The 13,073-nt window shown below is 39.0% G+C and overlaps 1 protein-coding gene across 1 annotated transcript; it reads left to right on the forward strand.

The window, feature by feature from the left end:
- Nucleotides 1-152: 152 nt before the first annotated feature.
- Nucleotides 153-11,397, forward strand: DUS4L (dihydrouridine synthase 4 like). The gene is made up of 6 exons (XM_072032689.1): nucleotides 153-292; nucleotides 935-1,056; nucleotides 5,621-5,738; nucleotides 7,219-7,341; nucleotides 8,124-8,350; nucleotides 10,015-11,397. The coding sequence occupies exons 1-6, from the start codon at nucleotides 183-185 to the stop codon at nucleotides 10,263-10,265; spliced, it is 951 nt and encodes a 316-aa protein (XP_071888790.1). The 5' UTR covers nucleotides 153-182; the 3' UTR covers nucleotides 10,266-11,397.
- Nucleotides 11,398-13,073: the final 1,676 nt, after the last annotated feature.

Here is a 13,073-nt window from a genome sequence, read left to right on the forward strand (position 1 = left end):
ACGGGAGCGGAGCGGAGCCGAGCGGGGCCGTCCCACCGGCAGCTGCCGGCGTGTGTGGAGCGGAGCCGGGCTCCGCCGAGCCGGGCTGGGCAGCCCCTCGGAGACGCCCCCACCCCGCGGACCCCGGCCCCGGGGTTTTGTGTTTTTTTTTTTCCAGATGCCGGACGGGTTGGTGGGGATAGATGAGTGGGGACGGCGAGGGAATTAAAGGATGCCCGGGGAAGGAGCCCGGGGAGTTGTTTCGGGCTGGGCGCCTTGTAAAGATCTGTGCCCCCATGGTGCGCTACTCGAAGTAAGTGACTGGCCTGGCAGCTGCCCGCACAGCGTGTCTGCGCTCAAAAAGCTGCTCCTGACTGTAAAAACAGGGAGGGTTTCCCCGCAAGTCCTGTGAGGAGCGGCTGAGGGCACTGGGGGTGTTTGGGCTGGAGCAGAGGAGGCTCAGGGCAGACCTTATTGCTCTCTGCAGCTACCTGAAAGGAAGGTGTGGGGAGCTGGGGGTCGGCCTCTTCTCACAGGGAACTGGTGACAGGACCAGAGGGAATGGCCTCGAGTTGTGCCAGGGGAGGTTCAGGCTGGCAATGAGGAGCCATTTCTGCTCAGAAAGAGCAGTCAGGCACTGGGACGGGTTGCCCAGGGAGGTGGTGGAGTCACCGTCCCTGGGGGTGTTCAAGGAGGGGTTGGACGTGGTGCTTGGGGACATGGGTTAGTGGTGGCATTGGTGGTAGGGGGTGGTTGGACCAGGTGATCTGGGAGGGCTTCTCCAACCCTACCGATTCCATGATTCTCCTGCGACTGTTTAAGCTTGCCATAGACATGAGACATGTTTGTCTTACAGTTTTACACCCCCATGGCATTGCATGTAAGGACAGCAATTTACAGTAGCTAATCAGAGAAATGTCATTACAATTTGTTGTTAATTTTCATGTGTCCGCAGGCTGGCTTTCAGAACCTTGGTTAGAAAATACAGCTGCGACTTGTGTTATACACCAATGATAGTGGCAGCTGATTTTGTGAGATCCGCAAAAGCAAGAGACAGCGAATTCACAACAAATAAAGGTATTCTTTTACAATAAGTCATTATCTTTTCAGAATACGTTATCTAGCGATAAACCAAACTGGCCAAGCAAATTAAGTCTATCTCGCAGGTTGACATGCATAACAATTTAAGGATACTATATATGAATTATTTAGAATTTTGCTGTGGTTTTACAATCAGAGTAAGTACATTCCAGTGATAATGTTTCAAGTGAAGTAATAGAAAACCGTGTCTTCACCTGAAAAGCAGGGCCTACAAACTGATTTAAGTGTGTGGTGGGTTGACCTTTTCCAGCAGCTATGCACGCACACAGGTGTAAAGTAAAGTAAAGTAAGTAAATTTCATGATTTTATCACTGACCATTTACTACAGTACATTATTCAAGTGCAGCAAGTCAGCTGTAGAGAAAAGTCACATGGGGAAGCACAGGTAGACCCTTACTAGTAGAGTTCAACTGGAAAGAAAGCTTGGATAATTTTTTTGTGTGTAAAAATAGATGAATAAGAACATAATTTACACTATATATGGCTCAAAGGTCTACAGACTAAGATCCTCCTGCATTTACTTAAGCTTTTGATCTTCACAGTGTCCCGTGGCATTGAAGTTCCACAGGTTAGCTTTGTAGTGCCTTTCGAGGTGTAAGGGGATGGGGAGAGAGAGGAATTTCTCCTTTCTGCTGTAATGTTGTTGCCTGTTAACAGAGGTTACAGAATTAAGTGTTCTAATGTTATAAACAATATATTTTCCCTCCTCACCTCTTTCACATTTGCCTTAGTTTTATAAGTCTCCAAAACCATTCTGCCTCTGACATCTTTGCCAATATTACAGTATTTACATCATCGTTTATGCTTTTAACCTGTTGCTTCACAACAGGTTGTGAAATTTTACTGTGGTTATGTTTAACTTCCTGGCTGTTTGTTTGGGGATTTGTCTTCTAATTAGCAGGGTAGGTTCAGAGCCTACAGTTACAATTTCTGGTTTTCATTTGATTTGGCACTGACATTTCCTTGTTGTGTATTTCTAAAATAGAGGTTTATCATCCCTGTGGCTGCTACTAAAAGATTAACTATGGCTCGTATTATTACTTAATAGTCAGCCAAAAAAAACTAGGAGCATGAGATTATGGATGGTAGTGTTACTTAGGGACATGGTTTAGTGGGTGACATTGGTGGTAGGAGGACAGTTGGACTAGGCTCTTGGAGGGCTTTTCCAACCTTAATGATCCTGTGATTATTCCAATATATTAGCTGTAACAGTGTAAATCTCTTCAGCTAGAGGATTGTGTAAATGAACACTTCTGAAAATATGCAAGGGATTTTGGGGAGCTTGCTGGAGTTTTAGGTAACCTAGAGAAGTGTCTCAAATTGATTGAGAGGGTACTGCTGACCTCTCTGACTGAAGCTCAGCTACTTACAGAACTCTATATTTTCCACTGAGATGGGAAAACCTTCAGAAGCACTTGCGGTCTTATCAGTACCAGAAGTACACGTGCATTGCGCATTTGTTGGATTTTCTCTTTGGATTAATGCTCATATACTTGTGTTACCCCATTCCCCCTCCCCCATAACTGCAGCAATAGTGTATATGGAAAGGGAGCGCTAATACTGAAATATTTTTAGATGCCTTTAATGTATTGCAGTAGCTGTAAAAGAGGAGAGCCTGTTCCAAATGACCATCTGGCACTCTGCAGGGGCTTAGTAAATCATGGATAGTTCACCAGACCCGAGCTGAGGAGCACTGGCACTTTGGTTTCCCACTTGAGACAAAGCTGCAAAAGCTGCTTCTGCCTGTGTGTTCTCATTCCAGCTCTGCGTACTGCCTTGTGAACAAAACCCAGCCATGTTTGTGCAGAAGAGGACAAATGGCCTGGGATAAGGAAGGGGGAAGTTAGCGGGTTGCTTAGGGAACTAATCCTTCAGAAAGGAGCTAAACACATTTTATGCCTGCCAAGACAGACAGCGATGTCAGCACAGCAAAGGGACGGCACACAGACAAGAAGGGGCAGGCTAGGAGGGGAAGCAGGAAGGCTACTGAAAAATAGAGAATACTCTAAAGCTAAATTTACTGTGTTCTGCTTCATTTGCTTAATAATAGAATTATTATATGGAATCGTAGAATCATTCACATTGGAAAACACCTCCAAGATCATCGAGTCCAACCTTTAACCTTGTACTGAAGTCCACCACTAAACCATGCTAAGTTCTACATCTACACATTTCTTGAAGACCTCCAAGGATGATGACTCAGCCACTTTCCTGGGCAGCCTGTTGCAATGCCACACAACCCTCTCAGTGAAGAAATTTCTCCTAATATCCAACCTAAACCTCCCCTGGTGCAACTTAAAGCCATTTTCTCTTCTCTTATCACTCGGTGCTTGGAAGAAGAACCCAATCCCCACCTTGCTGTAGCCTCTGTTAAGGTAATTGTACAGCATGAAGAGGTCTCCCATGAGTCTCCTTTTCTCCAGGCTGAACAACCCCAGCTCTCTCAGCTGCTCCTCAAAGACCCCTCACCAGCTTCGTTGCCTTTCTCTGGAGAGAGCACCTCAATGTCCTTCTTGTAGTGAGAGGCAATAAGCTGTAGTGATATGGAATGCTTCTGTATGACTTCTGTTTTCCCCTTTATAATTACCTATCAAAATCTTTATGTTGAACAAACTGAGGCTAGATCCAGTAAAGAACTAAAATATCTATTATTAAGTGGCATTTTGGCCCCAGGTGCTTCACTTCATGTATCATCTTAAGGAAATGTAAGCATCTGACCGATTTTGATCAGAAAAAAAGTGTATGTATCAGCTGTCTAGGACACAGGTGTATATCTGAATTCCCACCTCACTTGATAGACACATATTTAGTAACCACTAAGGTTACTAAATAGAGGTTAACTACCTCTATCCATATGTGATCCAGGGCTCACAAAACCCCAAAACGGTTGGCAGGGCCCTCTGGAGGCATCTGCTCCAACCCCATGTTCAAGCAGGAACACCCAGAGCAGGCTGCCCAGGCCCCTGTCCAGGCAGCTTCTGAAGGTCTCCAAAGAGAGAATCTGCACAGCTTCTCCAAGCAACATTTGTCAGTGCTCAGTCACCCATACAGTATTAAAAAAAATAAATAAATTCATACCTTCAGGAAAATGTTCAGGCAGCACCTCCTATGTTTCAGTTTGTGCCCATTGTTTCTTATCCTGTCCCTTTTTACCACTGAAAAGAGCCTGGCTCCATCTTCTTTGTACCCTCCCTTCAGTTATTTATGCATGCTGATAAGATTTCGCCTGAGCTTTGTCTTTTCCAGACTGAACAGCCCTAAGTCTATCAGCCTCTCGTCAGAGATGCTCTAGCCCCTTTATCATCTCAGTGCTATTTTTCCTTTGTCAGGGTTATCCTGCCTTCAAAAAAAGCTGCCCTTCTAAAAAAACATTGGGAGTGAAGAAGATTGTTGAGTCTTTTTTAAAATAATATAATAATAATAATAATAATAATGATATATGGATTAGAGTACACAGATAGAAGCAGGCTTCCTTTTTCCTAAGTCTCCCTCAGCCAAGAAGTCAAAACTACGTGTCCTACGTATGCAAAGAGCACTTCAGTAGCCAAAAAATAATCTAGGGGAGAAGATATTTCCTACTCCTCCTGCCAGAACCAGGTTATATAGCAATGACGAACACCAGACTACTTTGATCAGTTGGAGGGGGAACTGGCACAAGAGAGCACAGCTGTTTGTAGTCTGCTCATCTAGTGAATATTGGGTTTATGGATTTCGTACTAAACAGTCACTTGTTTTATATCCAGGACTTGTCACAGTCCTGGGAACAGAGGCTGGAAGCCACCTCATTAGTATACTCAGTTTTCTGGTTCTTTGACATCTTTTACTGAGTCTGTATGTTTTTTGGAGTATCAGTGTGATCTGTGCCTTATATCTGTGTCCCACTTCAGGAAGCTTCATTTTTTCTTCCTAGAGTTTGCTTTCAGTCTGCTTTATAACTTACTCCTGTAAGACATCGCTTCTTCATTTGTTATTGCTTTTACAAGAGTTGTTGTTTTATGGTCTGAAGAATAGCTGAAAAAATGCTGAAATGGATTGAGAGAGTGTATCTGGTTCTGCATGTGTTGTTCAGAGTTCAGTATAGCAACAGCGGGGATCAGTTGAAAAATTACATGACAGTGTAACTTGACCTATAAGATTTTATTTTAATAACAGAGGTGTAATGGGGAAAATAATAAACAAGTTAGAGAACGGATAGATTATTAATGTTGGAGATGAAGTGGCAGTAATTATGTCTTTATTCATTTTGCTTTTAATGTTTAGCTGTTCTCAGTCTAAGAACATCCAAGAACGATACACAGTGTGACAGAACAACAGTTGAATTATTCTCCCATTGTTACCTTCTGAATAGACTGAATTAATAATGCTGCTTTTAAACTGATTATTGGTTTTGACAAGAAATTATCAATTGTAAACAAGCATGTATTTCTTAGAATTTTAAGAAAGTTAAACACTAACATTTAAATAATAGAACATTCAAAATTCAGATTTGATTTTTCCTTTTTTTTTTTTTTAATCTCTAAATATCTTTCCACTGGAGTAGGTGATAATCCATTGATCGTTCAATTTGCTGCTAAAGAGGCGCAGGTTTTATGTGATGCTGCCCGTATCGTCTGTCCTTTCGCAGATGGAATAGACTTAAACTGTGGCTGTCCTCAGAGGTAAAGTTATGGGGGGAAAAAGGGGGTAAATACGGTGAAATAATTTGAGAAATAAAGGATGCTTGAAAATAGACTTGGAGATTGAAACAGCTTTTTGACCTGTCAGTTAGAAATGTGTGTGGGAAAATAATTGTTCTGAATGTTCAGAGATGCCAGTCACCGTGGTGAGACTGGGAAAACCAGGAGTTTCCCAACTTCGACTTTTTTCATTTCTGACACATTGAGTGTTGGCTTAGAAGTCAAGTGTCCGTGACTATTTAACAACTGTTAAATAGGCATTACTAATGCCACCCTGCAGCATTTGACCTCCCCGAAAAAGAGCTTTGCTGCAAGTAATTTGCAGAGTGTTTTGAGAAACAATGCAGCAGTTCCCAAAATACCAAGGCAAGTCCCTGACGTGTCAGACTTCAGCAATTGAAGGATAGTCTCTAAAATATAATTACATGTATTATATTATTCAGGAAGTGCTGAACAGAATTCCCTCCATCTTTCATTAGGTTTATAAATGCAGTGAATTAGTGATCTACTTCTCACTTAAATTGATAAAGATTTTGTCTTGGCACTGAAACAGAGTAGTAATGCACAAATGAAGATTCTCACTAACAGGTTCAGTTGAGAACCATTTATTACATGCTTGTTAGGCAGTCTTTTTGTAACTAAAACCCTCAAAAATAAATGTAAGAAAGCAAAGATAATGTAATGGTCCAAGTACTTAATTTGTCTATTCTAATTAGGTTGTCTTGGCTTAAAATTACAGTATTTGAGAAAACACTTCAGAGATCTGAGACCTCCAAATGGAAGTGTATTTTTTTCTAAGCTAATTGCAACCATGTATGCAAAACTTTAACTTCTTTTTAGGACAAAAATTTATGCTTACATTTGAATCCTTTATTTTGTGTGCATGCTGGTTTCAGTATAGTAAAACTGCATACACTTGATCTGCCTATATAAGAAAAAATAGTTTAAAGAAAATAAAAGCTAAAAAAAGTGCTGCTGTTCAGTGAAAGCAAAGGTTATCCAATCAAAAATAATTGGTTTTCACTTGAGGAAAAAGATGTTATTGCAGTCAGGTTCTAATTCCACTCAAGAAAATCTTCCTTTTCAATCCCAAGTCATTCTGTGTTCTGAAGAAATCCATGACGTGATGGAAGGGGAAATATCAAACTATTTCTATTATGTATGATCTAAACTGTTGTTAATTAAATATTAATTTATCTTCCTTGCAAGCCCATTTTGTGGATAGAAAATAGAACTGGAAGAGATTAGTTACTTGTCCAAAATGCTGCTAGCAGCACACAGACTGAACCAGGTTCTGAAAGCTGGTGTCACAGCGCAGATGCGTCATCAAACTACAGCCATGACTATCTCTGTTTACTTAGCCACACATTCTAAAAGCTATAAAGAAAGAAACTGATGTATTTGACTGAAATTGATCTGCATTTTTCAAATGTAGAATACAAATGTTATTTTTCTTTTAAAGATGGGCAATGGCGGAAGGTTATGGTGCTTGCTTGATAAATAAACCAGAGCTAGTTCGAGATATGGTGAGACATGTGCGGAATCAGATTGACAATCCTGGATTTTCAGTGTCTATTAAAATAAGGTATGTCTGATGTAAGTACTATTTGTGGTACCCAGAAATCCTTTTAATGCTTTTCTAAAGATAAGGGAATATGTTAGGGCATATGCACCAGCACAGCCTTTGACTACTGACACAGATATCAGAGTGGCTGCCAGAACTTTCCTGCAATCCAGAAGAAGCTAAAGTACAAGTTAAATGGTTTTGGATTCCATGAAAGAAAAGCAATGCTGGTCTATAATTGTGAGGACTGTGTGAGCTGTTACGGGCCAGAGCCACAACTGTAGTTGCTATAAAAGGCATGATAACAAAGCTGGGAACTGGTCCCCACAGCTGCTGTAAGGACACATTCTGTTTCCCTTCATCACTTTCTAAACCTGTATAAACTGTTGATCCACTTCATCCACTACTTATCCTCACATCTCCTGTAGCTTTTGCATATTTGTTTGTTAAGTTTCAATTTGGTTTATAATCCCCTAGGAAAGGAGAATTGTTATAAATCAGATTTTTTTCACAAACTTATGCAAAATAATTAAATTATTTTAGAATCTTTTGTGCACCCTTGCCTTAATCTCAATAAAATTCACCATGCATACTTCAAAGATGAGATATAACTGGGAAATGCTAAGTTATGTAGTGATTTCAGCATTAAACGCTTATATCTTTATTAAGCAAAATGTTTTTACCTTCCAACAGTAATGTTTTCTTTATTTATACTAACCTCTGGTAACTCTTCCTTATGGATGAGGGGTTTTATACAGTTCAGGTAACTTAATAGCTAGTGTTTTTATTCCTTGTAATTTTAGGATACATGAAGACTTAAAAAGAACTGTTGACCTGTGTCAAAAAGCTGAAGCAACTGGAGTCTCATGGATTACAGTACACGGGAGAAATGTAGAAGAAAGACATCAGCCTGTACATTATGATGCAATTAAAGTAATTAAAGAAAGCGTGTCTATACCTATTGTGGCTAATGGAGACATTAAAACTTTAAAAGATGCTGAAAATGTTCATCACCTGACAGGAGCAGATGGTAAGATGAAATGCATGCTATTTTCTAAGTAAACTTACAAATTAAATTTCTAAGTATCTATTTTGGCTGTAATTAGGACCTAGCTTCAGTGCTTTTCACTTTTTGAGGAGACAAATGGAAGATGATGTTTTAGATGCCTTATAAACTAATAAGCAGAATTGCTGCTAATCATCAAAGCATCAGAGCATAGTTATTCAAAGCCACAAATAGATTTTGGAGGTAAGCTACAAAAACTCTTTGCTTAATTATGCCATGTCATCACTGGTAGTGGAGTTCAGGAGGGACCTTGAGACATCCATTCTATCTCTTTATGGAGCTGATCATCTTTTTACAGAACACTAAACTGTAACTTGGAAACCTCTACTTCCTGCACACAGCAACAGATTTTACCTTGCCTTACCCTTTAGTGGTAAAATTTGGGGATAAAGGATTGCCCTGCACTTACTTGGTCACAACAGATTCCTGCAGCTGTCTGTGGTTCCAAGCCAACATGCAAGTTCAGTATATACCTCGAAGAAGGGATCTGGATTTACACACTTTGAGTCATATATCCAGAGTGTAACAGGACAGAGAACAGTAGCTAGTGTCATAAGGAATCACAGACTCAGAATAATTACGCTTCTCCAGCCTCTTGTCCCCCAGCCTGGGCATATAGCCAGGGTTGCCCCTTTCCAGGTGCAGAATCTGGCACTTGTTGAACTTCATATCGTTAAGATCTCTCTACCCTTAATGGAGTCAACCACTCCTCCCAATTTAGTGTCACAATCTAGGAAGAGCTCAAGTGGAAGGTTTCTTTTGACATCATTTGTATTTAGAAGTAACAACAAAAACTAGTTGCACCAAACTGCCATGCTGCTCCAGTGACTTTCTCCACAAATACAAAGCAGGAAGAAAATTTATAACAAACGCATGTTCCTGTATCCCATCTGACTTTCTTGAATAACAAAAATATAAAATACCAAACTATAGATCAAAATATAATGTAGATACTAATAAATACAAACTAGAAACTTTGTGGATTTTTTTCTGTCTCATAGAGTCCTGAAAACATTTTCTTTTTTGATCATCCTGTTTTGTGAGAAGAGACTAAATGTGATAGATTATATGTTGGCAGTGCAGAAAAACAATCCCTTTGTTGCAGAAATATTGCAATAGAACTTGGCTGGATTTATCTAACAATTTGGGAATATAGTTGCAAATACACTGGCTTATTCAGAAAGCAAAGATTTACCGCAGACCAAGAACCCTGAGATCTCTATAACTGAGCAAGTGAGCTGTTAATGGAAGAATGATTCTAGGTCAGTGCGTCAGCTGAGTTGCACTAAAAATAACTTAAGCACTTTACTACTCTTGTGTCTTTCCATCATAATTTTGTGTTAAGAAGATGGGCTTATATGTGTGTAATGAATAAAAACAAAATACTTCTTAATGCTTTTTAAAAAGTAGGGAAGAAAGGTTTCTGTGTCTTGTGTTTTGCTTCAGAATTTCTGTAAGCATATGTCAGGTGATGTAGGTACTATGGGGCTTGGTTGTTAAACTGGTTGTTTTGGTTTAAATATATAATACTCATCCCTGTTGTTCTCCCAGTAGTTGTCCTAATGTTTGCTATAAAAAAAAATGTTAAATTTAACTGTAATGTAACTTGCTTAATTTGCAATTTCAAGGTGTAATGGTGGCTCGGGGACTCTTGGCGAATCCGGCAATGTTTGCAGGATATGAAGAAACACCTTTGAAATGCATCCAGGACTGGGTTAACATTGCTCTTGAGCATGGAACTCCTTTTACGTGTTTCCACCACCACTTAATGTACATGATGGAACGCATAACTTCAAAACAAGAAAAAAAAGTTTTTAATGTTTTATCAAGTACCTCAGCAGTTCTAGATTATCTGAATGATCATTATGGCGTGTGCTAACTGGAAGTATTTTAGTTGTATGTAAACGTGTATTTTGCAATTGCTGATACATTCTTACAGTTTTATTTGGGCTTCTATTTATTAGCCAAATTCATAACCATGTAAATATTTTTCAATACAGTTTAACATGATAAGGCTGATAATTTATATTTTTAGTATTTTTATATCATATTTCACTCCATATTCCACAAATGCATAATTCTATTTACAATACATGACTGTACAGAGAATTGACTATTGTTAGGACTCTGGTAATTTAATTTTTCACCAGACAATTGCTTACAGCAATATGTTAGCAAACCTAAGGCTTTTTTAAAGTGAAACTTCTTAAAATCAGGACTGCTCATAAGTAATACCAAGATTTTCAGACCAAAAGAATCCAAAGGGAGCAATTATAGAAATATTTGCTTTAACTGACATAAGATGTGCTTTTAACTTTGAGTAGACTTTTCAAGCTAAAAGACTGTGAGACCTTGAAGCCCAATGTAGTACCCTCCCAAATTAGATGTTCCTTTTGCAATCTAAAACTTTCCAAACTTAATTATAACTCTGAAAAATTCTATACTTCCATGCAGTGAAAGAAACCTGCAATGCATATAAAATGACAGAAAGAAGGAAAGAATAAAATGAAGAGATAACTTAAACTAAGTACTGACGTAGCTGAATCTAGAATACAAGACCTGAAAGTTCAATGTAACCACATACGGTATTGGTTATCTACTATATAGTAATCATATAAAAGATTAAAGCAATCATCTACCAAACCAGAACTTTATAGGTCAAAGAAAAGCTGACAGATTCTCCCAGTGGGGCTCCTACATCCTTTCTGCCTGCAGGCATGTTGCTTATCAAAGCATGACGGCCACTTGGCTTTGGATCTTTGTATAGGAGAAGAACAGTGAAAATTAGAACAAGATAATAACATTGCACACCAGCTGCATTTGTTCTGCAGAGGAAATTTCACAAATCTGTGCAGTACAATTATTTGTAATCAGATAATTTGTTTCCTTTCTGTGTTTACACTGAAATTCATACAAAAATTTTCTTCGTTTTATTACTCAAGTACTTCCATGAATATACAAGTGAATAGTTCTGAATTTTCTTAATAAATTACTTGTTTTCATATACAATAGTAATTTGTTTATTGCACTGTAAACTATGACAACATGGCAGAGGGTGTGTGTTGCTTTTTATGCCATTTCCCAAATCCTTTGTACAGATAGTTAAGTTCTCACATGTTTTTTATGCAGTGGCATAAAGGACTGGTTCATTTTTCATAGAGAATATGCACTGAATTAGGTATACAACATTTGAAAGGCATGACATGAGTCATCAAGTCTAGTTCACTGTTCAGGACAGCAAAGTTACATAGCTCTTCTGATACAGTCATCCTACTGATGTGTTAGCACATGAAAAACCACGGACATGCTTTGCAGTCCTAGGGTGATTGAGACAATCTCTTTCAACCTTTCTTGGCACGTTAGGTTCTCCATTCCTTCAGACAACTACTTTATTCTTCTAGCTTTAGTTCTCTTGGCAGTGAGATGAGCAGAATTATGTACGGCATTCCAGGTGACATGCCAGTGGTGTCTTCTACAACGGCATTAATACTTCACTTTCTAATGCCTTGCTTTTCTTTAACTAATGTATCTCTGAGCCTTCACATGTAATTTATGAGGTCCCAACTTTACAGCAGATCTTACTACCTAACTGCATTACATTGTATTTTGTACTGCTGAATTTCCAGTCTCATGTTCATCCTACTATAGTGTCATTCTCAGTTCTGAAATTGTCTCAAGCCTTCTGCATCAAAATTAAAAAGTAAAGCTACACAACTGACTTGTATAGGAAAGGGATTCTTGGAAGTCTTGCGTTAGCACTTAATATTTTTATGATTTGGCAAACAAATTACCATTTGCCATGAAATGCCCTGTAAGCCACAAGGAGCAAAGTTATTTAGTATAATCAAATAACACAAATGCAGGACTTATTAGTGGGGAAATGGAATATTAGAAGACTTGAAATACCTTTGACCTATTTAGGAACTGAATACATGATGATTTTGAAGACAGCAGTTGTTGTGCCTGTGTGATATCAATCATAGAGACTTCTGCCTGAAGTACAGTTAATATACTTAGTAATTAAGGAGTGCTTGATCTGGCCAATTATGCATCATAATACTTGATGGAAGTTTATCGTCCCTTTTTGTAGGTGAAATGAATGGTTGATAGTTGATTTGTATGCCTCCTTCCTCCTGCCGATTTTGTCTGCATCTGAACACATTTCACTGTGTTGACAGAGAATAAACTGCAAAATTTGAGTCTTAAAGCCATATTTCAAACAGCCTATACTGTTTATATATACATAAATTGCTAAGATACCCCTGTGGCAGTTAGTTATTTACATTCCAGTTTTGTTTTAGTGTGTTTTTTATTTCTTATTATAAGCCTTTTGAATATGGGAAAACTATGAGTTTAAAGTCATCAGGTGTATTCCTTCCCTGCTTGTGTTATTTGTAACAAAATCATGTACTCAGTTTTCCATTTTCTACCAGCTTTTCAGTTTTCAAAAAGTTACTCTGTTCCTCAGCTACCTTGGATCTCATCCCAGGTTAGTGGGAACACTCAGCAGTTGCAGTCAAAGCACACACAGCAGTTACCTTTCAGAGATCTTATAGAGCCCCTGAAGTGAAAAAGCAGACTCAGACCTTCTGGCAGGGAGGGTGTGCAAGTGTATGCAGCTGGGCTACTGGGAGGGCAGCCTACAGTGCTAGTACGAGGTGAGTAAGCAGCTCAGAAATGGAAACTG

The sequence above is a fragment of the Anas platyrhynchos genome, chromosome 1, assembly GCF_047663525.1.
Source record: "Anas platyrhynchos isolate ZD024472 breed Pekin duck chromosome 1, IASCAAS_PekinDuck_T2T, whole genome shotgun sequence".
In the NCBI taxonomy this organism is placed as follows: Eukaryota; Metazoa; Chordata; class Aves; order Anseriformes; family Anatidae; genus Anas; species Anas platyrhynchos.

Bases quoted from the DNA above. Each gene is read 5' to 3' on its own strand.
- DUS4L (XM_072032689.1), top strand. From the start codon at position 183: ATGAGTGGGGACGGCGAGGGAATTAAAGGATGCCCGGGGAAGGAGCCC. The intron at 293-934 runs GTAAGTGACTGG...ATGTGTCCGCAG, and splicing joins CCCATGGTGCGCTACTCGAA to GCTGGCTTTCAGAACCTTGG. The intron at 7,342-8,123 runs GTATGTCTGATG...TTGTAATTTTAG, and splicing joins TCAGTGTCTATTAAAATAAG to GATACATGAAGACTTAAAAA.